Source organism: Brachyhypopomus gauderio, chromosome 14 (assembly GCF_052324685.1).
Source record: "Brachyhypopomus gauderio isolate BG-103 chromosome 14, BGAUD_0.2, whole genome shotgun sequence".
NCBI classification, from domain to species: domain Eukaryota; kingdom Metazoa; phylum Chordata; class Actinopteri; order Gymnotiformes; family Hypopomidae; genus Brachyhypopomus; species Brachyhypopomus gauderio.
The window spans coordinates 22124470-22149998 of record NC_135224.1 but is presented as its reverse complement, the minus strand read 5'-3'; the positions used below and the strand labels follow the sequence as shown (position 1 = coordinate 22149998).

General features: G+C 43.0%; 1 protein-coding gene and 1 long non-coding RNA gene across 6 annotated transcripts; both read right to left on the bottom strand.

The window, feature by feature from the left end:
• Positions 1 to 195: 195 nt before the first annotated feature.
• LOC143474979 (uncharacterized) lies at positions 196 to 24532 on the bottom strand. Of its 5 annotated transcripts, XR_013120894.1 has the most exons (5): positions 24451 to 24479; positions 24218 to 24272; positions 2016 to 7982; positions 1167 to 1278; positions 196 to 649 (listed from the first exon to the last, which is right to left on the bottom strand). XR_013120894.1 is itself a non-coding variant. In XM_076972671.1 (3 exons), the coding sequence occupies exon 3, from the start codon at positions 7841 to 7843 to the stop codon at positions 6887 to 6889; it is 957 nt and encodes a 318-aa protein (XP_076828786.1). In that variant the 5' UTR covers positions 7844 to 7982; positions 24218 to 24272; positions 24451 to 24479; the 3' UTR covers positions 196 to 6886. The 5 variants fall into 5 exon arrangements, 1 of the variants encoding a protein (XP_076828786.1); XR_013120892.1 differs by lacking the exon at positions 1167 to 1278; XR_013120893.1 differs by lacking the exons at positions 1167 to 1278; positions 24218 to 24272 and having other exon boundaries at positions 24451 to 24532.
• LOC143475601 (uncharacterized) lies at positions 21594 to 23114 on the bottom strand. Its single transcript, XR_013121057.1, has 3 exons — positions 23031 to 23114; positions 22798 to 22954; positions 21594 to 22575 (listed from the first exon to the last, which is right to left on the bottom strand). It is a non-coding gene; the product is annotated as an uncharacterized LOC143475601 (long non-coding RNA).
• Positions 24533 to 25529: the final 997 nt, after the last annotated feature.

The following is a 25529-nucleotide window of genomic DNA, read 5'->3' as shown; positions in this document are numbered from 1 at the left end:
TTTCTGTGTACAATGAAATTCTTACTTTGCTCCTTAGCAAAAATACCAGACAGAACATTTTAAGAATATACATTAAAGAAAGAATAATAAGCTAAACAAATATAAGGTAGTAGACTAAAATGCAGTAATGCAACTTGAAAGATGCAAAAAATACATAGTCAGATGAATGATGTACTATGTTGAAAAAAAAAAAAAAAAAAAGTGTTAAAAATGCAGTAAATTCATCTTGTTACGTTGTGTTCATGTCACCGGTCAGGCATGGCCAATCAGGGAGTTAGTCACCTGAGTGTTGTTTGTCTGTGTATGTACCAGGAAACATGTTATTGTTTCCTTGATTTGAGACGGACATGGTCGCTTCTTTATTTTTGCTCTTCCCTTGCCCGTCTCAATGTCATTAATTGCTATCCAATATAGCCTTTTTCCAGTCACAATAACCCTCAAACGAGGTGAAAACAGTCCTTGGAGCATCAGGAACAGAAAAATGCCTAAAAGCAAAGCAGTACGCCGCATCTTTGGACTGTGAGTATTCTAACCAGGGGTGAGATTTGCACCAGTGGTTGTGGAAGCTTCTCCTGGTTCCTCCCTTGATGGTCTTAGGGAAACTCTTGCATTGGCTGCACTGACACCTCACACCTGGACCTGGATATGTCTAGAAGAAGATGGAGGGGAGGAAAGATTCAAACTGCATTACATCTGAATTACTTATTCAATATTACAGCTAGTAAAAAACTCAATTTGGAACGGTCATTGATTAGTTATTACCATCAGACCGTGTTAACACTAATATTTTAGACTGGGACAGTGTTTTAGGTTAATTAATTTATTTAATTTTGTACTTCAACCTGAGCGACACATCTAAAATAGAAAATTGTACACAAATTACTAAAACTCTGTCCCCATCTCATCATAGTTTCACACTTACAAGTTTCCCTAATTATTCATATTTGAGCAAACAAATATTTAAGTCCAAGCTAAGTGTGAGAGAAATTACTCCATTTTGCTTATGTCATTTAAGATTTCAAAAGAACATTACGATTTAGCACGTCATTCTGATTGGCAGAAGGACTGTGAATAGTGTGATTTATGTAATGTATGTGATCAAGTACTTGTGTATGTATGTATGTATGTATGTATGTATGTATGTATGTATGTGCGTATATTGGAACCTGCGACAGAGGAATGTGCAGAGACAGAAAGCACCATGTTATCCGTCATCTCACTGCTAGGAGCTGAACAATCAGCCGTTTCTGTGTACAACTGATACGCCAGTTTCTTCCGCTAAAAACAGGAAGGCTCCATATTAGGAGGAATACACATGAGACGAAAACAACCTCCTGGGCGTCCATGTTGGAACATGCTGTGCTTAGATAAGACATTTACCCTGCCTGTTAGAATTGGGAATATAAGGAGATAGGACTTCCCTCTCTCCGCAGAGTTCTTGTTCTAGATGAGACTATCATGCTTTTTTACATTTTAATAAATTTCTCTTTTAACCACGTCTCATCTATTTAACGAGTCTATCTTTTAACGAGTCCTCATCTATTTCAGGAAATTTCCATGACAAAAGTTTCACACCTTACAGCAAAATGTCTGTTTTTAAAATTTGTTGTTCTTGTTCATATGCAATTTAGTATACTATTCAGTGTAACGCCGGGTGTAGGAGGCAGGAGGCACGACGGAGGCACGACGTTAACGGTGAACATAAAGGGTTTATTAATACAAAGACGTGAAGCTCCGGGTGGAGCGCAAGCAGTAGACAACACACACTCGCGCTGACACGAAACTTTAGACAAAGACGAGCACAAGACACTGCGCGAACGCACATTAAATAGGTGATTAACACAGACCCTCGTGATCTCGAGACAAGGCACAGGTGCGACTACGAACACGCTCACGGACAACCCACACCCACGGAAGTACTAATATGGACATAACAGCACGCAGACAACGTAGCGGCACGCCCACAGGGAAGGGTCCGGGTCTGTCACCGTAACACTCAGCAATAATATCCATACCAGGTGGACCAGTTCGATGGTGATGGCTCAGACACTCCTTTCCCCTTCACGTCTTGAGACCTGCATGCTATCTTGTCTCACTTTCTCCCTCATCATCATGGTTCTACTCTCCCTCCTCCAGAAGATTCCTGTAAGATTCAACATAACTGTAGAATGTTTTTCATGACAGACGTTGAATCAATAGCTTTTAGAGCCTACTTTTGCACAGAACTAACTAGGGTCGCCACCTTTCAGAAATGAAAATAAGGGATGCCCAGCATGGCTCCTCTGGGCCCTGACCACCAGACTCATGTGGGGTGACCGTCTCCAGGCGGTGGGTGGTACGTTTTATTTTGTGCCGGTGTTTTTAATAAAGGAGTGACCAAGAAAGCAATTAAATTACTTAAAGCTTGAAATGCTTTATTACTAATGAACGCATTTATAAAGTGCACTTAATTAAATATTGAATGAAATCTGTGTGCAAGTGTAGAGAACTTAATGTAACTATTCAGGGACTATGTTTTTGCTTAAAGAAAAACCACAAAAAAAACTTGAACGTATCTGCGTATTACATTCTTACGTGTCTACAGTGTTGCTGTCCTGTTACATGTCTGATGTCAGGCAAGATATGTAAAGTTTTAATGTAAGACCAAATAACTAGGACTTTTCATATAGCTAAAGAATTAAAAAATGCATGGAGTTATTGTTCGGCTAGTTGTATCTCAAATATTTTATTTGAGTTTACAGCACCTTGGTCAGTAGTAATTTTTTTTTTAAGTGCTCATAAATAAATGCAACACTCACAAACTCCTCTGACACCGTCCTGAGTTCCAGAACTGAGAGCCGGCGAGCTACCTGGATGTGCCACAACTGAGCTAGCTAGTTGGCTAACATCTAGACAGGTATTCTACGGTTGATTTCAATCATCAATCAAAATTTTATTTATATAGCGCTTTTTACAACAGTTGTCACAAAGCAGCTTTACAAGTGCCGAGTCCTAGCCCCCAGTGAGCAAGCCAAGGGCGACAGTGGCAAGGAAAAACTCCCTAGTTGTTGCATGAGGAAGAAACCTTGAGAGGAACCAAGACTCAGGGGGGGAACCCATCCTCCTCTGGCCGACACCGGTCACTATGACAACAACAACAATTTAGACAAAGAAATAAAGAAAAGGAAAAGATGTAATAATGTCCATCATGGTGTAGGCTCATCCGGTCAGGCAGTAGGGGGCTGGCACAGGATGGATCGTTTGTCTCTCCTCATCTCATATTTCCACGAGCAGGTGGGCAGCCATGTGGAGAAAATAAAACAGGGAGAATTAGCCCTGTATGGGGACATATACAGGACAGATGAAATTATGAACATTTCTGGAGTGTGGCAGCAACTCCGGCATCAAGTTAAATTATTACAGCCTAGCTAAAAAAGGCAGAACCAGAAGGTAACATAGGCTTGGGGGTATTCTGAGACAATGGCATCCATCCACTGCACTGTCAACAAACTTGAGTAACCACGAGCAGTGACAGGATGACAGCACCAGCGCCCCAGTCTACCATAAAACCCTTCGTCTATGAACCCCTGGATCTGTATCTTTATCTAAGGGGGCATATTAGTTATCAAACGCTAAACTAAATAAGTGGGTTTTCAACCTAGACTTAAAGATTGTGACTGTCAGAGTCCCGGACGCATTTTGGAAGGTTGTTCCAAAGCTGGGGGGCCTTACAAGAAAAGGCTCTTCCCCCTGCTGTTACCTTATTAATTTTTGGAACTAATAAAAGACCAGCACCCTGTGATCTTGGTGGACGTGGGGGTTCATAGTTGGAAATAAGTTCCTGGAGGTATTCAGGAGCAAGCCCATGCAGTGCTTTATAAGTTAATAATAGAATTTTAAAATCAATACGGAATTTAACTGGGAGCCAATGCAGGGCTGATAGGACTGGTCTGATATGCTGAAATTTTCTAGTTCTGGTCAGAACTCTGGCTGCGGCATTTTGAACTATTTGAAGTTTATCTAGATTCCTATTTGAACATCCTGACAGTAGTGAGTTACAGTAATCTAATCTGGAGCCAACCAAGGCGTGCATCAATTTTTCTGCATCATCCTGTGATAATGCATTTCTTAACTTGGCAATGTTGCGGAGATGTAGAAAAGCTATCCTAGTAGTATTATCTATGTATTTATCAAATGATAGGTCGGAGTCGAGTATGATGGCTAGATTTTTGGCTACTGTGCCAGGTGTAATGGGGTAGTCTGCAAGATTAAGCATTAGATCTGGAATTTTCTGTCTTGAGGCCTTAGGGCCCAGGAGGGGAACTTCTGTTTTGTCCTCATTAAGTTGGAGGAAGTTTAGAGACATCCAGCATTTAATATCCCTTACACAGGCCTCAATTTTACCTAAACTGAGTTTGTCATCAGGTTTGGCTGATATGTAAAGTTGGGTGTCATCTGCATAGCAGTGAAAATTGACACCATGTTTGTTTAGACACCATGTCTATAATCAGATAGCACAGTCGGATCAAGATTTGGTTTCTTGATCAGAGGTTTAATAACTGCTAATTTACATGATTTGGGCATGTGACCTATTGTAATGGACGAGTTCACTATAGTTAGAAGAGGTTCAGTTACATCTGGTAATACCTCTTTTAATAACTTTGAGGGAACCGAGTCTAGAGTGCAGGTAGTACAATTTAAGGAAGAAATTATTTTCTCCAATTCTGATTGTGGGAGTGGATGAAAAGCATCAAGTTTTTCTCCAAGTATGCGATTTAAATCGATGTCAACCAAACCAGATGACATACCTTTGTATTGCTAATAGAAGGTTTTATATTTTGTCTAGTGGTGGGACTTTAACGCGTTAATTTCGATTAATTAATTACAGGAAAATTAACGCACTAAAAAAATTAACGCATTTTAACGCATGAGACACTTTTGCACCGTGGAATGTTTCTCAGTGCACGAGTTCCGGGCATACAGATTATATGGACGCACAATAAGATGAGCATGATGGAGATGACTGAAAAGGCTACGCTGATGGATGGAAAATTTAAATATAAGAAACTTCGAGATGGAAGTACAAACACAAATAGTGTTATTTACACTTTATGTAGGAAGGAGTTTGCTTCTCACAGGAGCACTTCCATCCTTCGTTACCACCTCAACGCAAAACATGCTGGGGCTAACGCACAGGTCAGTAATGATAACTTAGCTGATAAATGTATTACTAGTACGATAATGTGAACAAACGTCCGTATTTCCCGGGACATGTCCGTATTTCACATCCTGTCCAGGGTGTCCCGGGTTTTTTTTAAAGTGAGGAAATGTCCTGGTTTTTAAATTACCTTCATTGGACCATTAAGACCGGATTAAACTTTCTCGAGTGGCCGTAGCGCGCGACTCCGCATGCGTTTATACATGACGCGTCACATTATCTGCAGTGTTGTTCGCTCTCTGTGGTCGAAGATAAAGGCTTACAAGAGGCGCTGCACATTGTATCAACTGATGCAAGTTACGATCTACCGTCCGATTAATTTTTTTTTTATCGCGTCCCACCCCTAATTGTCTAATATTCTCCATTTTATTATAAAAGAAATCTATAAATACATTACTAGTGAGGTTTACTGGAATCTGAGGTTCTGCGCCTGCTTGATTTTTTGTAAGTTTAGAAATAGTATTAAAAAGAAATCTAGGATTGTTTTTATTTTTCTCTATCAGTGAGGCTAGGTATGCTGAGCGTGCTTTAGTGAGTGCCCGTTTGTAGTCAATAATGCTATCCTTCCAGGCACAGTGGAATACTTCCAACTTAGTAGATCGCCATTTCCGCTCTAATTTACGTGCTATGTGTTTTAAGTTTCTAGTTTGGTCAGTGTACCACGGGGTGAGCTTTTTGGATCTAGCCTTTTTTAAATTTTAGTGGAGCTACTATATCTAGAGCTGATCTGCAGGTATTCTCTACGCAGTCGGTTAGACTATCTAACTCTCCTGGATCGGAAGTCAAATGAGCTAAAGCAGTTAAATCAGGGAGGGTTTCAATAAACTGTGTTGCTGTTGATGAATTTATCGAGCGCTTTATACACTGCCGAGGAGACGAACGGGTATTTATGTTAAGATGAATCTCGAATTGGACTAAATAGTGATCAAAGATTGCTACGGTTTGCAGAAGTATATTTATATTATCTACGTCGATACCCAGCGTTAAGATTAGATCTAGGGTATGATTTTGATAATGTGTAGGTCCTACTACGTTTTGTATAATGTTGACAGTTCAATATAGAAGTAAAAGCCCTTGTCAGTGGAACCTCTGCATTATCAAAATGTATGTTAAAGTCTCCTACCATTATTATTTTGTCACTACAATACTGCTAAATTTGCTGCAAAATCTGTAAAATCCAAGTAAGGCCCTGGTGGTCTATAGACATTTGTTAGGGAAAATGCACTTTTATTTACGGATGGACTAATTACATTAATAGACAGCATCTCAAAGGAATTTGAGATATCTAGGTATTTCTGATGAATTTCTAAACAATCACAATAGATTATACATATTCCTCTCCCTCTGCCTAACAATCTAGGTCTATGTATATAAACGAAGCCACTCCTGTGGGATATAGTTAGAGTTAAATAAACACCAGATTGACTATGTTTCTGTTAGACACAGAATATCAATTTTCTGGTCAGTTATAAGTTCATTTACAAAAACTGCTTTAGAGTTGAGCAAACAAATATTGATTAATCCAATTTTCAGATCGGTCATATAAGGTAATAATTGGATGTGAAGTCTGAATATTAGTTAAAAACGTAGGGCAGACTATTTTCTTATGATTTAATTTAACCCGGGGCACAGACACAGTCTCAATCCTATGGGAACTTGATGACGCCTCCAAGCAGCTTGCAGACAGGTTTAGCCCGTCAGTCTGCGGCCTGGTCGTGCCTCTGGACAGTCAGCAGCTCCTAGTACTACTCTGCCCACTAACAGGCTATGGGCTATGCTGCAGGATAACAGGGCAGCACCATTCCGGGTGGGGTGGACACCGTCCCTGCCTAAAAGTCCAGGCTTGCCCTCGAACTCTTTCCAATTATTAATAAAGCCCACTTGATTTTCAGAGCACCACTTGGACATCCAGCGGTTTAAGGACGTGAGCCTGCTGTATTGCTCACCGCCGCGCCGCATTCGGATGTGGCCAGAGCAGATTATGGCATCGGACATCGTCTGGGCCAGTTTAATCACCTCTTTAATATTAGCCTTAGTCACTTCTGATTGCCGTAGACGTACATCGTTGGCCCCTACATGTATGACCATCCTAGAGAATCTCCTATTGGCTAACAGTCTAAGGTTGCCACTAATGTCCGGCGCTCTGGCTCCCGGTAAACAACTAACTGTAACCACTGGAGCCCCTACAGGAATAGCGACTTTCATGTGCCGAACTATAGAGTCTCCTATCACCATTGTCCGTGAGACAGGCTCCTCAGCGGGTGTTTCACTAAGCAGGGCAAATCTGTTGGACACGTGAACCGGGGAGTGGTGCTCTGGTGGGCTAGTGCTGGCATTAGCGTTAGCTGTAGCCCTCACTCTCCAACTACGCCGCCGAGACGTCACCCATTCGCCCCGCTGTGAGGGTTCTATGGCCGGAGTCGCGGAGGCGCTAGTTCTCCCTGGCGCGTCCATAGCTACCACAGACTCTGTCTCTCTATCCCTCAATAATGAGTGGACGCGGCGCTCTATACTTTCCACTTTCACCATGAGAGAATTAACTAGTTTGCACCTCTCACAAATACTATCACTATTACTATCAGTGGCGAAAGGGTCTAGGCTAAACATGCAACACTCCGAACAGGGAAATAAACCAACACCAGCCATGGATGAATCAAAACACTTACCCCGTCTAGCCGATTTAAGCGGACTTACGCTAGCTGATTTGTAGAAGCAGAAAGTTGTTCAGTGGCCAGAATAGTCAACTGCTCGTCTTGATAGTGGAAGTACTACCTGTAAAAATTGTCTAGGAAGACAAAAAGTAAAGATTAGCACAGAGGATTATACTTTGGAAAAACAATTAGAAAATTCGCTACGCAGCAGTGTCGGCAGGAAGCAGCGTCGGCAGGAATGGATAATGACAATGATAATTGATAATGAATGGATAATTAAAATATAATGGTTGACTATAACGTTTGGCATATTCGCAAAAAGAAAGGAAAACAAAAATGCTGAGCAATGTTTTTCTACATGTAGCCATTCAACGACAGCTAACTAGCTAACTACAGCCGCCCCCTATGTAAAGAGCCAGACTACGCCCCCCCTTGGTTTACACCTGGAGCAAAGGGGAGCTCCAAGGGAGATGATAAAAAAAAAAAACACAGGTTTAGGAAACATACAAGTAGTGCCGGGCGGTATGACCTAAATTCTATATCACGGTATTTTTCAAAATTATATCGGTTTCACTGTATTTGACGGTTTTCCCCTCATGCGTGATGTGTTAACTGCATTGATTTAGAAAAGAATTACTGCAGTAAAGTGGTTAAGAGTACCCTATTCCACTGTTAGAAAAATGTCTCCATCTAAGTATTGTGGCGTGGTGTAGGACAAAGAAGCAGGAAACCGATCCATTTTAACACAACAAGGCTCTTATCTAAATTGCCTTAGCGACGTAATCACACATGAATCCGCGATCACACAGAACAGACTCAAACTCATACAGCACATGAGGGAATGGCATTAACAACAGGACAACACACACACACACAGCAGAGAATAACTCATAGTACAACTACATAAACCGATAAGGGAGGACTCAAGCTACATAACACACATAACCGAATACAAAACTAATAAATACATGCACCAACATTACACATAAAAGGAACCAATACCGGAGCCATAGGGGCTCGTGGGAAGTAGCGCCGCCCCCCTTTGGACCGACGCTACAGTATTACATGTAGCCTAATACAGATTTGCATGGCCTCACATGATCAGTTTTCAAATAGTAGCAATCAAGTAGTGAATGAATCACATAGCATGACAGTTGCAGTTAAAATACAAAACCTTTTATTTGGTTTTATCCCTTTTAATGTGATAAAAAAGCGAATTATTTCAACCATATGTGTATTTGTATAAATATGTAACTTAATTAAGCTGAAAATTTAAAATGGACCTTGAAAGTGCCGTACATGTGCTTGAATTCCACCTTGTAAAGGTGTATGAACCCTGTAAACAGCGCTGAAGAGTGGAACGTAACCTCGACACATCGGAGCCCCCTCCCCTCCATCCCTAACCGTTTGAACCATGCGAGTTATAATGAGGTGTGGCATTTCTGTAGATGTTTCTTCACCTATCAGGAGCGGAGCAGAAAGTTAATCAGGTGGACAAAGTTGTAAATCAAAGAAGAAAGTGCTCATTTTCATTTAGCACATGCAAGCAGCAGGCACGATGGAGAAATTTTTTCAAACGAACGCGTGTTGTGCAGAATTCCAAGTCCCCTCGTTTGCACACGCAGAAAGACGCTACATATGATATTCGGGAGTTACAGTGATTTTAACTTAGTTCATTGAGCACTCTAGTTTTGTCCTAACTAGATATTTAGACATAATACTGATGTAATACTGCAAAGTGATGTGGTCAGAGGTGAAAAATTAACACCCTTGAGCCAGTGTATCTTTGGACATAGATAATGCCGTGCTGTTTGCTGTGATGGATAACAAGTCTAGCTCTTATTTATGCATAGAAATGTAAATCGACAATATAATCTGTAGCGTCTTTATGGGGATAAACAAGGGGAGTCGGAATTCAACACAACACCGGCTGAAAGCCAAATCCGTCACATGTGAAATGCTACAGGCATCGTTCAGAAACTGATCAGTTCAGTTAAATGTATTCATTTCAGTAGATATATGCGGCTTTTAGCCCGCTGCAGCTTATAAAACATTTTCCTTTTTTTTTTTTACTTTGTAGGTTCTGTTTATATTGAGGTGCGATGTATAGTCGAGAAAACACGGTACTTCCTGACAGGCCCGTCGCGATGGGGCAGGCAAACCAGGCAATTGCTTGGGGCCCCAAGCTGGCCTGGGGCCCCCAGACAACAACAGGTTAAGAATTAAATGCAGCGACAAACTGTGTGAGCCCCCCTTTACATTCTCAAAGTCATGAGCAATGACACTGTTCTCAGAATCCCCCTCAAGGGGGCCCCTCCCACCAGCTGCTGAAGGCAGGCAGACACTGTCCTGGCAGACAGCCAAGTTTTAGACGCCGGCAAATATGAAACTTAACCATGAAGCGAATTTATCCATCAGGAAGCCAAAAGAGAAAACAAAAGAAGGAAGAGGAACACAAAAAAACTAGTGGTGGGCCGTTAACGGCGTTCGTTAATTTGATACTCTTATCGGGCGATATAAAAATTATCGCCGTTAATATATCTACTAAATGGGTAAGCAAACTATGATGACTTTCAACTTGACAGTTTAGCTCGGCTGTATTCCTAACCAAATTGCACAGTAGGGGCGAGAACGAGTTTTCAAACCTGTGAATTAAAAATCGTACGTGTGTTTACATGGATGCAGCCACGAAGTCGCCAGGTTTGCTTCATGGAAAATTCATTTTTAGGAACGTAAAATATTACCGGAGTGGAGATCGGAGCGGTCGTTTTCTGCATGGTCCTAGCGCTAGATTCGTCGCTATTTAAATATTTATTTTTAACCGTTAAAACTTCAGAGGACCAAACCGGCTTTTGAAAAAGTCCCCCCCAAATTATGTCCGTGAGATTAAATGTACTAAATGTTGGCTTACATTTCAAATATCATGTTTAGCTGAATAAACATGTTATCAACCCCTTTTAATGTACAGTATGTAGGCTTACAAATTCATGTTTAACTGAATAAACCGTTGAACACGAGTAGCCTACATTTTATTGAGTATGTTTTTTTCTTCAAGTATCAAAGTAGAACAGCTTCCTCAAGCAGTCATTGATGCATTTTGGAAACAGGAGATGAGCCCCTGGTCTAATGCACCCTCTGTATTAAGAAACCCTATCTCAAAAGCTGACTTAGTTATTACTTGGGTAGCACACATATGAGCCATTTTAATATAGATTAATCTAGATTAATTTCAAGATTTCAGTGAGATTAATCTAGATTTAAAAAATTTATCTATGCCCACCCCTAAAAAAAAAAAACACAAGACAGTGGTAAGTGATGATTTACACTGGATAAATTAGGCCTACCTGTACAAATGGTGTAATTTAGCAGCAGGTAGGCTAAAAACAATATATACGTCCCGGGTAATCCCATACTTAAATCTGCTATGTTCAGCTACAAGTAGTAAATTTGTAAAGTAGTTAGTTTGAGGTGTATATGCTGTGGTTCTTGAAGGTGGACTGCGGCCAGATGTTTTTTTTTTTTGGCCGGAGGGGGGTTTGGGCATGAGATTTCTGGTGTGGAGGTTGGGGGGGCCCCCGGTTGGTGTCTTTGCTTGGGGCCCCCAAATACCTTGAAACGGCACTGCTTCCTGACAACAGACACGGCTCCATTCTTTGGCAAAAGTTCCTTTGAGGCATCAACTTTTACTTTAATGTTTGGGAGAATTCGTGGTTCAGAATGTCCCTCGTTTTAAGCAAGCTAGATTTGCGCTCTGTTGCGTGTGTGCTTAGCGGCGCAGCAATAAAAAGCGTCCCTTGAGAAACAATTAACGACTGTGCTGCATTCCAGACACGTGAAGGCTATTTAAAACGGTGTGGCCGGTTTATGAAAAATTCTTATGATAAAAATAAACACTGGTTTTCGGTGCGAACCGGTATACCGCCCAGCACTACATACAAGAGCTTTATTAAGGTTTCTGAGAGTTGCAGTAAAATAGGAAACCCTGTCGGTTTTTATACTAATTAAAATAAAATCCCTTCAAAGACTTGTTCAATTATGAAATCTGGGAGACGAACTCGGGACGGTCAGTTACACACGTTATAACACTCATTAAAATAAAATCTCACCACAGCAATCCCACGCTATATTGCACTACACACAAGACACTAGTGAACACCCACAAATGAAAGTCCCAAATCCAATTGGTACCCCAACTTCATAAAATCAACAAACCTGAATATTAAAACAAACAAACTATATAAAAGCACAAACATCAGCACTTCTAGCTAGCAAGTCAACTTATTCCAACTTTACAAGGGCCACAGTGACCTGCCCATGACCACTAGAATTAAAATCACACTCTTAAATAGCAGCATTAGAGTTGAACAATAATAATAAAAAGTAAGTTACAAAATGGAGAAAAGCAGCCAGCAATCCAGTTGCTGGATCAATCTAATACACATACAAAAGGACGACGGGTTACCTTCTATACATATTCACCAATCATCAAGGTTGGTGTAGTATAGTTATAAAGGCCGCTAGAGCATGGGTTAAAGCAAGAAATTTTCATTTGACTGAAAAAATTTTCCTGGCAAAAGACAATGCCAGCAATTACTGAAAATGTGGTGTAGTTGGGACACTGCCTCTTTTGCCTAATTCTACACAATAAACACATTTATAAAGTATATTTATCTAAACAGCCTGTGTAAGGAGAGAAGAGAGAATGAACACCTGAGCAATAAATGTACATAAATGTGTATTTAATGGGAGTTATCTGGGGGTCCTCTTCCAGAAAATTATTTAAAGATCAAGTCAAATTTAGTGAATCCTGGTGAGAGGTATGAAGCTCTCTTGTTTTTATCAGATTCACCATCGCAAAAACATAAGCCGTAAGATTACATGCTTTAAGTAGGTATGTTACAAAAAAAATTAACACCACTGGATAGAGCTTTTAAATACAAACAGAACAACACCATCCATGTTAAGCCTGGTTTAAGCCTTTATAATTGACGCAGCACGAGTGGCGTGAGCAGCGCGAGGGTCCGCACGCCGAAAATGACGTAATCGAGCTGGCTCCACCCGTGCGCGAGAAGGGTAATGCGGCAGGCCGGAGCCCCGGTGGGCGTGGGTAAAGGGCGTATCATGTGTCAATCATTTTCGAATGCAGCCAATCAGATACTAGACTTTCGTTGTCAATCAATTTTTATTAGGCCAATTATCAGCCAGAGTTAGCTGTCAATCATTTTTTAATGCAGCCAATCATCTTAACAGATCTGCCAAATGAAGGCGGAAACTGCACGGAGAAGCTCTTTAAACAGAAGTATATGCCATTCTTGCACAAAAGTAGCTGAATAAAAACATTAGAAGAGCCATGACTTTAGACATTTTTAAATAAAAGTTTTAAATACTTCACTTATTTTTCTGGAACGGCACTTTAATGTTTTTTTTCTCTTTATTCCACGTATTGCATCATATTATATATATATATATATGTGTGTGTGTGTGGCGAGTGTAAATTGTTAGCGGAGGGGAGGTGTAAATGGACACAAATTAAGTATTATATCGCGATCGATTGCCAAGGTTAAAACCTCCGCCGAGCAGAGCGTTGAGTAGCGATTTCGACTGGAGGATCGTGCTCTATTTTTTTATTATTAATTTTTTGCCGATGCTGGTCCAGCGTGTCGCGTGCCACTGATTATGCCTCGGCGTGCCAACGGTGGCCCGCGTGCCATAGGTTGCCGACCCCTGCTGTAGAGCCTTTGAATATTAAAACCATTGTCGAAATTAAGCTCAGATGTGACCAGTAATGTAGTAAAAGATTTCAAGTAAAAGGACGACGCGATCACACAGTCTCATTGAAAATGTAGGAGTTAATGAATAAAGTGCACCAACGCAAAACCCGTGACATAATCCAAATAAAGTTTGAAGACTAGTATTGTTTTGATATAATCAAATGACGATGGAGTGTTGGAGTTATCGGACAGAGTTGATCAAATCAGAGTTAATCCAAATCAATGACTCCCGCAAAGATGTAATTAAACTCTGCCCACGAATTTCTCTTGGCGAAAGATGTACACGGTGAGCATACAATAGCTAGCTCTCCATAATTATGAGGATTAAAAGCAATGCCTGATTATATCAAAACAATACTGGTCTTCAAACTTTATTTGGATTATGTCACGGGTTTTGCGTTGGTGCACTTTATTCATTAACTCCTACATTTTCAATGAGACTGTGTGATCGCGTCCTTCTTTTACTTGAAATCTTTTACTACATTACTGGTCACATCTGAGCTTAATTTCGACAATGGTTTTAATATTCAAAGGCTCTACAGCAGGGGTCGGCAACCTATGGCACGCGGGCCACCGTTGGCACACCGAGGCATAATCAGTGGCACGCGACACGCTGGACCAGCATCAGTTAAAAATTAATAAAAAAATAGAGCACGATCCTCCAATCGAAATCGCTCCTCAACACTCTGCTCGGCGGAGGCGTTTATACTTTGCGATCGATCGCGATATAATACTTAATTTGTGTCCATTTACACCTCCCCTCCGCTAACAATTTACACTCGCCACATATATATATATATATATATATGATGTAAATGATGCAATACGTGCAATAAAGGGAAAAAAACATTAAAGTGCCGTTCCAGAAAAATAAGTGAGAAGTATTTTAAACTTTGATTTAAAAATGTCTAAAGTCATGGCTCTTCTAATGTTTTTATTCAGCTACATTTGTGTAAGAACGGCATATACTTCTGTTTAAAGAGATTCTCCGTGCAGTTTCCGCCTTCTTTTGGCAGATCTGTTAAGACGATTGGCTGCAGTAAAAAATGATTGACACATGATACGCCCTTTACCCACGCCCACCGGGGCTCCGGGCTGCAGCATTACATATGTGGCCTACACTACGCCACCCCACTTTTATAAAGGGTAGGGGATCCCTGCAAGGCTTCTCAAATAAATGAGTTATAAGGCAGTTTAGCGAAAATATGTATAGTTTATTTAATCCAAGCAATAGATAAAAACATCTTCACCGCCCATCTCAGCGAATGCGGTACTCAGAAGGATAACACCGGTTAACAGTCACACCCTAGTCAGCACATGGAGATGGTAAATACAAATCCCACACAAGTAATAACCCCTTGTGGTCATACCCACAGGACAGAAGCAAAACAGCACAACAAACTTCGTAAAACAACCACCAATGTACCAACCGCAAAAAAAACAATATTACTCTACAAAGGAAATAACCAAAACAAATTACACACCCAATATAAATAACCAAATTGATAACCCCAAGAAAAAGAACCAAAGCCGCATACAAAACTCCAACCCCGGAGAACTCAAAATAATCTCACAATTGGGAAGCCTCGTAATGGGACAATTAAATGTGCTGAACTAACACCCCCGGAGTAATGCACTTCTGGTACCGCCACCGGAAGGGGGCTCAGTCTTATGGTCCAATATGCAACAGAATCTAAAATCAACTCTACGTAAGTGGCTCAGCAGACGTCACTATCGGGAATCTAATATAAAAGGCACTGATATGAAAAGAAAACACAAAAACGCACTTCGGAAGGAAAACAGTGGCCTACAGGCAATTACGCCTCCTGTTTGGAAGAAGCAGACCACAAGCAGATAACGTTAAATGCATTCAACTGGCTGCATTTAAATCCAACCGTACCGGCAGAGCAATCTCGTTAGTAATAAAAACATTCGCGAATGTACTAAAAACGAAAAGCACCCCCCCCCAAAGCTGCAATACATGCACTTATTGGATCTAAGAGCTGGTCAGTTGTTGCGTTAAAATAAAAATATTAAAAACAACTCACCGTTACATGTATACCTCAGCCTTAACGGCGAAGTTAGTTGCGCAGTGGCCGCAAACAACCATATGCCTTGTAGCTCCCTGAATGGGCCACCGAGCAAGCAAGGCGTGAACCGTGCCTACACTTGACGCAACTCGTTTCCACTTCAATTATAAAACACCTAAACAAATAATGATCCCACTGTCAGCATGCTTATCGACTATACATCGATTTCTAAACAAACAATCTTAACCTACCAAACGCAGCTTCCACGACACTGCCGCACGCCAAACCAGCCAGCTCCCCCCTTGTTGGTTGAGAGTAGAGAAGTCAAAAGCTGCCAATGACTCCAGAGTTTTTGTAACCTTAATGAGCCCGCCCCACCCCTAATTTATCCCAGCTGTACATCACGTCTTATTCTCACACCCATTATTAGCCATGCCACATTCACCCCCTCTTCCAAAGTTCACCGTCCCGGTGAACCAGTTAACTCACCAAAAGCCCTACTGCCAAGGCCGGAAAACATTAAGAACAGAGCTGGGTGTACCTGAGCTATAAACAGAATTTGACATAGCTGCACGAGGGAGATGAAAAGGATTTGGGTGCTGTCCTGCTGTACTACGGACGGACCGCCGCACTATAGGAATAGGTAAAGGCTCCTGTCCTTGACCCTCAAGCATCAGAGGCTCCTGAGGAGCTAAGGGGATAGATAACGCGCTGGCTGTATGCCCCTGCTCTCCCTGAGCAGGATTAACTACCTGGCCTGAACAAGGCTCCAACACCCTGGAAACACCAGCTGCAGGGGACCTTACACACAACAATACATCTCCCAACGCGCTCTCTTCTTCTGAGTCATCTAAACTTGCCTCTGGGTACCCAGGTAGAACAGGTTCTACCATGCCCCTCACCGCTGACACCGGTGGACTTGCTTCCATGGCCACCACCTTTAATTCTGACCGGTGTACCGTTTTACAGCCCCCCTCAATCCCCATTGGCCTAATCTTGTACAAGGTTCCCACCTGATCCAAACATTCAACTATCTCAAAGATGGTAGAACTCCAAAGATCCTGTACTTTATGCCTACCCTGAAAGTGGTTCCTACAACGTATCCGTGTACCTGGAGAGAGTATAAGTGCCGGTACATTATGATGACGCCTACGGTACGCTGCTGCCTCCTCCAAATGCCCTTTTGCCTTAGCATACACCTCAGCCAAATGCTCCCTATGTTGGGTCACCCAATCAGAGAGGTCAACGTTTTCCTCCCCCTCCTCATTAATATTCCCCAACAACCTGTCAATAGGCAGCTGCGGTTTCTGCCCAAACATCAACTCATATGGTGAATACTGGGTTGACTGATGTACAGTGGTATTATAGGCAAACACCAGCTGTGGTAACAGTTGTGGCCACTTCCTTTTCTTTTCTTGGGGCAATGTTCTAAGTAAATCATGCAATGTCCTATTAAATCTTTCGCATTGCCCGTTGCCCTCAGGATGGTATGGTGTGGTCCGGCTCTTTTCTACGCCATAGAGCTCACAAAGGCGTCGCAGCAACTCCCCCTCAAAGCTACGACCCTGATCTGAATGAATCCTTTGAGGTACCCCATACACATAGAACCACTTTTCAGTTAACACCTTTACCACTGTACTTGCTTTCTGGTCAGGCACAGGATATGCTTGGGTAAACTTTGAAAAGACATCAGTGATTACCAACACGTTCTCTTGTCCGCTACTAGCTCGTTCCAAAAGGGTAAAATCGATGGCCACAATTTCTAGAGGTCGCGTGGCCAACAAACTGCCCATAAATGTTCTTACTTTAGGGCAGGTGGCCTTAGCCACTGAACATCGGCCACACTGGAGGCACCAATCCCTCACATCTTGCCACATCCTTGGCCAGTAACATCGTTGCCGCACAAGCTCAGTAGTGCGTTCTATGCCCTGGTGACCATGATGGTCATGCAGACTGGCGAGAACCTCACCCTGCAGTGCTTTTGGCAGCAACAACTGCAGCACTGGGCGGGTTGCTGATGGAAACTGGACTTGTCTATACAAAACACCCTCCCTCTCTGTAATCCTGGGCCATTGCCTAGCCAATTCTCTTAACCCCTCTATCTCCCTCTTTAATTCTACCCCTGTAGGCTTCTGCCCTCGCCTCCAATACTGCAAGAACGCAGAAACACATGGATCAGCTGCTTGTAACGCCTTAAGATCAGCCTTACTGCGACTAGGCACTGCATCTATGGCCTGAGACTCCGCCAACAAGTGGGGTTTCTCAGGGCCACCTACCTGAAAAACCACCTCAGGGGGAATAGAAAGCCCGCCCACCACCCCCAAAGAAGAAGGTTCAGGAGGTGCAGGCAATCTTGAAAGTGCGTCGGCATTACGATTAGCCGTGCCTGGACGATACCGGATCTCATAATCAAACAAGGCTAGCTGAGAGGCCCACCGCTGTTCTACCGCCCCCAATTTTGCAGACTGTAAGTGGCTCAATGGGTTGTTATCAGTATAGACGACAAATTTATTGCCCAACAGATACTCCCGAAATTTTTCCGTTACCGCCCACTTTAAAGCTAGCAGCTCCAATTTCATAGTACTGTAGTTCGACATGTTTCGTTCAGTAGGTCGCAACCCACGACTGGCATATGCAATAGGTCGGCGCTGCCCATCCACATCCTGAGACAGCACAGCTCCCAGCCCTGCATGACTCGCATCAATTTCCACGTGGAAAGGGCGAGTAAAATCAGCATATCCCAGCACTGGTGCCCTCACTAATCGCTCTTTAAGGCCTAAGAAGCTCTTTTCACAGGTTTCATCCCAATGCTGCCCGAGAGGGCCCTGGATTCTAGGCCTAGGTTGCTTCCGCGAGCCCTGTAACGCACTCACCAGTTGGTGAAGGGGAGCCGCCAATTGGGCAAACCCCTCCACGAACCGCCTGTAATATGAGGCGAAACCTAGAAAGGACCGCAACTCTTTAACCGTTGAAGGCCTTTTCCATTCCTCTACTGCCCGGATCTTCTCTGGGTCGGTGGACACACCCGCAGCGGAAATAACATGACCCAAATAACCCACCTCTGTCTGAAAAAACTTACATTTCTGTAGCTTTAACTTTAGATTATGCTGTTGCAACCTGCCCAGCACCATATCCAATCGTTGGAGATGCTGCGGGACAGTTTGAGAGAAAATAACAACATCATCCAAATATAACAACAGTGAATGGAAACTCTGGTCACCAAAGATCCGTTCCATTAGCCGCTGGAACGTGCTCGGCGCATTACATAATCCAAACGGCATACGATTGAACTCGAACAAGCCGAATGGCGTGCAAAAAGCAGTTTTCTCTCTATCTGGTTCAGCTACTGCCACCTGGTTGTACCCACTGGCCAAATCCAATGTGCTAAACCATTTGGCACCACCCAACGCATCTAGGGATTCTTCAATTCTAGGCAAAGGAAAGGCGTCTTTGCGCGTTTTAGCATTGAGCTGACGATAGTCAACACACAGTCGAATAGACCCATCCTTCTTTTGAACAACCACGATAGGCGATGCGTAGGGGCTTGTACTAGGGCTTGCTACATTACGATCTACCAACTCCTGTATATGAGCTTTCACTAACTCATACTGGGACGGTGCAAGACGCCGATACCGCTGCCTCACTGGAGTAGAGTCCACAAGAGGGATGGTATGCTGAACCAATGTAGTACATCCCAAGTCACCATCATGCTGGCTAAAAGCGTCACGATACTTCTCCAAGGTATTCCTAACTTGGTCCTGTTCTTGAACTGAGAGAGACGGCCAGGTCAATTGGGAAAAATCAATACCACACCCACTATCCCCTTGGACAGACTGAATCGTCACTACCTGCTGCTGCTCATCTCTATGGACTTGCACGGTACTACCACTAGACCAGCCTTGGGGTACATGAAGTTCCCCCAACACCACTTTAGACTGAAGCCACCTATCCTGATACCCCACGTTTACCACCGGAACCTGCACGACTCCCTGGTTCACAGTCAAAAGGGCTGAAGGTATAAGGAGGTCACCAGGCAATTGGCCCTCCACAAACGACGCGGGCTCCAACACCCCAGAAGAAAGTACACCCCCCAGACCACCATGGCACGATGCGGGCACCAACTTCATAGTACCAGCTGGTATTCGAACGGCAGGGCCACGCTGTGTCCTCACCAGGCCCACTCTACCCCTTCGACAGGTACGTTCCCAATGCTGACATTGAGAAAAGGCACGTTGCCACACCTTACCATCCCGTTGAACATCTGGGGAACGGAACAAGGCTGGCCCATGGTGCAGAAACAGTTCGTTGTAGCAACGGCTAATTATATTCATTCCCAGTAAACCGGGAATAGACTCCTTAGCAAGATGAGCAGTAGAATTACAAGAACTTTTAGTAACCAATATGCCCATGCAGGGCAAAACCTTGCCCAAAACACAGACATTGGCTTCCAGATACCCCAAATATGGAATCTCTAATCCATTAGCAGCCTTCAACTGCAACCATGGACAAGACTGCAAGGATGACTGCAAACGACCCTGTAGATGTTGACAAAAGAACTCCTCTGTAACTGTGCTTACCATAGACCCAGTATCCAATAAGCATGCCACTGTCACCCCCCCAATCTCAATCTCCACTGTAGGACATGTGCCAATCAATCTAGTTGCACTTGAGAATCCAAAGCCCCTTTCCTCCCCTCCCGACGCCTGGGCGATAGCATCGGGGGGCACTAGTTTTCCTGTTGCTGAACAGTAACGCTACCTACCACTCCTCCAGCTTCCAAAGCCGCCCTTCCGTCTACCTTACACCAACGAGCAATATGCCCAGGCTTACCGCAACGTAGACATATCGGTTTGCCATCAGCCTGAAACCGATAGCGAGAATCACGGTTGAGAGAGTGACTTGGAGGGCCAGTAGTTACTGGAGATGAATCAAGACGTCGCATGATAGCGTCCAGCTGGGCTTGTTGCTTCCGCAGGCCCTCCTTTAAAACAGCCAACTCATCAGTGCGATTAACCAAAACGGCATTCACATCTCCCTCCCGCTCGGCTACTGAATAGGTATTGCAAGAATGTACACGGGAGCGATGGCCAAGAGACTCACCCTCCTCAACCCAACGAATAGCCTCACTACGAATCTCCAAAAAGGACGCCTCAGGACGCACACGAACTTGCCGCCTAAGCTCTCTTCGCAGTAAGCCATCACGTATGTGCTCAATAAACTGATCGCGCAAGGTAATGTCAGGGCTGGCGAAACAAGAAGGATCCCTACGCTTCACAGCCTCCATTAAAAACATTAATGCGTGGGAATAAGCCCTCAATGACTCGCCCTCCCGTTGCCGCCGCTGAAAGAACTGAGTCTGGAGGCTAATATACGACTGTGAACACCCATACACACTAGTTAAAATACTAAAAATACCTTCTGCCTCTTCCGTCTCCGAAGCCGGACGAAACTTAACTTCCGCTTTCGCTTCGCCATCCAACAAATCAAATACAACTAGTGCCTGCTCCCCCCTAGACCCAGGACGTAATGCCAAATACCTCCGCACTTCCTCCACCCACTCTTCCACCTTCAGGGAATCTACAGCTAGGTTTCCTGAAAACCTGGGACATTTTCGGTCCCTAGGCAGATAAACATAACGATCTACCGCCCCACCCACCATAGAAGAATTCCCTTGAACCAGCCTGGGGGTGGAGGAGTTTATTGAAGTACCTTCTACTGCATCGTCTACTCCGGCAGCTACAGGCGCCTGAGCTACCTCCTCCCGAAGTCTAGTATTCTCCGTCCTAAGCTGCTGAACCAACTCGGTAAGAGCCTTAAGCTGGTCTGCCAAATTTTCATCTGCCATTATAAAAAGGGGAAGAAGAGAGAAGAAAAAAAAGGAGAGAAAAAAAAAAATTACTCCCCACAACAATAAACAAAATTAATGATCACACACACTTCCCCACCCCCCTAAAAATAATAATAAATAAATAAATCTGCAACTGGAAGTGGCTCGGTCACAATTCCCTGGGTCCCCAGTCTTCTCCTGGATGCCGAAGTTCTTCTGTTGCCGTCTACTCTTCAGTCCACCTGTGACCACTGTCTTCCTTCTTTCTGTGCCTTTCCCCAACTCTTCTAATTACTAATCCGAATACTGAGCCACTATAACTTTGACCACCAATCGGTTAAACAGCCTTCATCTAATCACCGATCCTGCCGACTGCGCCAAAATGTGGCCTACACTACGCCACCCCACTTTTATAAAGGGTAGGGGATCCCTGCAAGGCTTCTCAAATAAATGAGTTATAAGGCAGTTTAGCGAAAATATGTATAGTTTATTTAATCCAAGCAATAGATAAAAACATCTTCACCGCCCATCTCAGCGAATGCGGTACTCAGAAGGATAACACCGGTTAACAGTCACACCCTAGTCAGCACATGGAGATGGTAAATACAAATCCCACACAAGTAATAACCCCTTGTGGTCATACCCACAGGACAGAAGCAAAACAGCACAACAAACTTCGTAAAACAACCACCAATGTACCAACCGCAAAAAAAACAATATTACTCTACAAAGGAAATAACCAAAACAAATTACACACCCAATATAAATAACCAAATTGATAACCCCAAGAAAAAGAACCAAAGCCGCATACAAAACTCCAACCCCGGAGAACTCAAAATAATCTCACAATTGGGAAGCCTCGTAATGGGACAATTAAATGTGCTGAACTAACACCCCCGGAGTAATGCACTTCTGGTACCGCCACCGGAAGGGGGCTCAGTCTTATGGTCCAATATGCAACAGAATCTAAAATCAACTCTACGTAAGTGGCTCAGCAGACGTCACTATCGGGAATCTAATATAAAAGGCACTGATATGAAAAGAAAACACAAAAACGCACTTCGGAAGGAAAACAGTGGCCTACAGGCAATTACGCCTCCTGTTTGGAAGAAGCAGACCACAAGCAGATAACGTTAAATGCATTCAACTGGCTGCATTTAAATCCAACCGTACCGGCAGAGCAATCTCGTTAGTAATAAAAACATTCGCGAATGTACTAAAAACGAAAAGCACCCCCCCCCAAAGCTGCAATACATGCACTTATTGGATCTAAGAGCTGGTCAGTTGTTGCATTAAAATAAAAATATTAAAAACAACTCACCGTTACATGTATACCTCAGCCTTAACGGCGAAGTTAGTTGCGCAGTGGCCGCAAACAACCATATGCCTTGTAGCTCCCTGAATGGGCCACCGAGCAAGCAAGGCGTGAACCGTGCCTACACTTGACGCAACTCGTTTCCACTTCAATTATAAAACACCTAAACAAATAATGATCCCACTGTCAGCATGCTTATCGACTATACATCGATTTCTAAACAAACAATCTTAACCTACCAAACGCAGCTTCCACGACACTGCCGCACGCCAAACCAGCCAGCTCCCCCCTTGTTGGTTGAGAGTAGAGAAGTCAAAAGCTGCCAATGACTCCAGAGTTTTTGTAACCTTAATGAGCCCGCCCCACCCCTAATTTATCCCAGCTGTACATCACGTCTTATTCTCACACCCATTATTAGCCATGCCACACATATATGCCGTGCGCGAGAGCCTCGCAGTCGTGCACCTCTCGAATTTTGTAACTTCGCGCGCACAGCGCTTCAGCGCAGTGAACCAAGTCATGTTTGCCGGGTTCATACACCTTTATAAGGTGGAATTAAAGCACTTGTACGTCACTTTCAAGGTCCATTTCAACGCGTTCTCAACGTTAAATTTAAGTTAAATATTTATACATATACTCGAAATGATTCGAAATAATTCGCTTATCACCACATTATTTAATGGTGGTTTATTTTCAAAACGCCCAATCTTAACGACTTCACGTTCTCTCATGTTTCGTCCTGGAATTACAAGAGGCTCGTATTTGTTAACGTAATAACTGTTCAGTCAGACAGATATTTGTTGTGAAACGAAGTAGTTACATTTTCAAGCATTTTAAAGTACTTTAGCCTAAATTCCAGCACTAATGCAACATTACAATTGGTCAGGTAAATGTTCATTCCCCTGTTTTTGAGGGGTGTTTCTTTATACTACCACATATTGCTTCGGACTACACTGCAAAAAGAATGTGACGCAGCAAGTAGCCTCCGCCGTTCGCGCAGGTGTACAGAGTCGCGCGCTACGATCACGCCAGGCAGGAGGGGGGTAAAAACTTTTCTACGTAATATCCGCAAATCTGAAGGTGGAATGAACCGCAAGTCAATCAAATGACACCGCCGTCATCCATCCAGCGCTGATGAGCGCCAGTGAGAATCATATTTCGGCCACAAAACAGATAGCACGCGCGTGTGTTGTTTATTATGATTTGACGGATTTTTCCCCCAACAAAATCAAATGACGGAAATCCGTCGTAGTGACGGAGAACTTTAACCCATGCGCTAGAGGGTGCTAGAGGATAAGAGTTGAGGGGAGTAGAAGAGGCGTGTAGGAGAGAGGACATGAAGGTAGAGAATAAAGGAAAATAACTTAAGAAATCAACAGGTCTTATTATTGAACAACACAACAGTTGGCATGCCATCAAAACATACCAACTCAAAGGGTTAACAGGATATCAGGCTCATTGGACAAAACACAGCTGTGGACCTAAATTATGGGAAACAAACGCAAGTTGTAATATCCACACCAAAAACATTTTCTCCCCCCGCCATAATCCAAAATCAGCGCTCTGAACCAAACCTCGTCTTTAGCAAGTCTAAACAAACCCTATAACACTCTATACAAGCTAACCATACCTGCTTTTAAACCCGAAAATGCACCGTACCTTACAACAGCGAACACTCCGTATAGTCGTCCCGTTGTGCTGCTTAGATTAGCCGCGCTGTTTCTCCAAGGACCCCAAGGTGCCCTTATAACATGCCTGATTATAGGCACACTGCAGCTACGTACGTGTCCATTGGACACAGAGTTAATATAGTGATAATGTGCAGGAATATTATCGTTATATAACGTTATCTTTTGATAATCATTTTTAGATTTAGTGCTGATGTGTGACAGACATTTGTATTGAACATTTATGGAAGTAATTTAATTGCCAAAAAAGGACGATTCCGTATTTTACGGGACGCGTGGCAACTCTAGAACTAACGTCAGACCTAGTTAACATTACATTAGATAATTGACCTTCTTCAACCTGATTTTTATCATCTCAAAATCAGCATCCCACCTATACTAGCGCTGTGCTTTCAATATAATTTAATTTCTTGATCGATAATTAATCTTTTTTTCGCATTTTTCCTCCCGTGTCTCCTTCCCTCAATCAGTTTCCAGCTCTCGTTCTCGCGCTCTTTACACTGCGGTCCAACATTTGAGATTTGCGCTCGTAAATGTCAAATTGATTAGATTAATTACAATGCCTCTTCGATCTGGAAAGATCATTATTCATTTAATGCACAGCAGTTCTACAATGTTTAAGATATTAACCTGAAAGCATTTATGAATGGAAACGAATGCGAACAGAATCGCAAGGTACCAGAGTAAGTGTTGGTCTCAAAGACACATTAAATACGCCATTGAACATAAAAAAATACATTCCGGTAGATACTGTATTCATATGCTATCAGGATAACAATGATTGGCTTTCATGTTAAATTCGTGGCCAGTGTTGTGGCTGACACCAAAGCAGAGTTGTATAGTAACGAAGTAGAACTACTTCACTACTGTACTTAAGTATTAAAATGCTGTATCTGTACTTTACTGGAGTATTATTTTGTTCTCCTACTTCCACTTTTACTTCACTACATATTTTCCATCAGTTTAATACTTTTACCCCGATACATTTTTTACGTGCTGTATAGTTACTCGTTACAATTATAAACATGTAAGCTGGCGCTGTCACCGGGT

Coding starts and splice junctions, on each gene's coding strand:
- LOC143474979 (XM_076972671.1), bottom strand. CDS start 7,843: ATGGCTGGTGTTGGTTTATTTCCCTGTTCGGAGTGTTGCATGTTTAGC.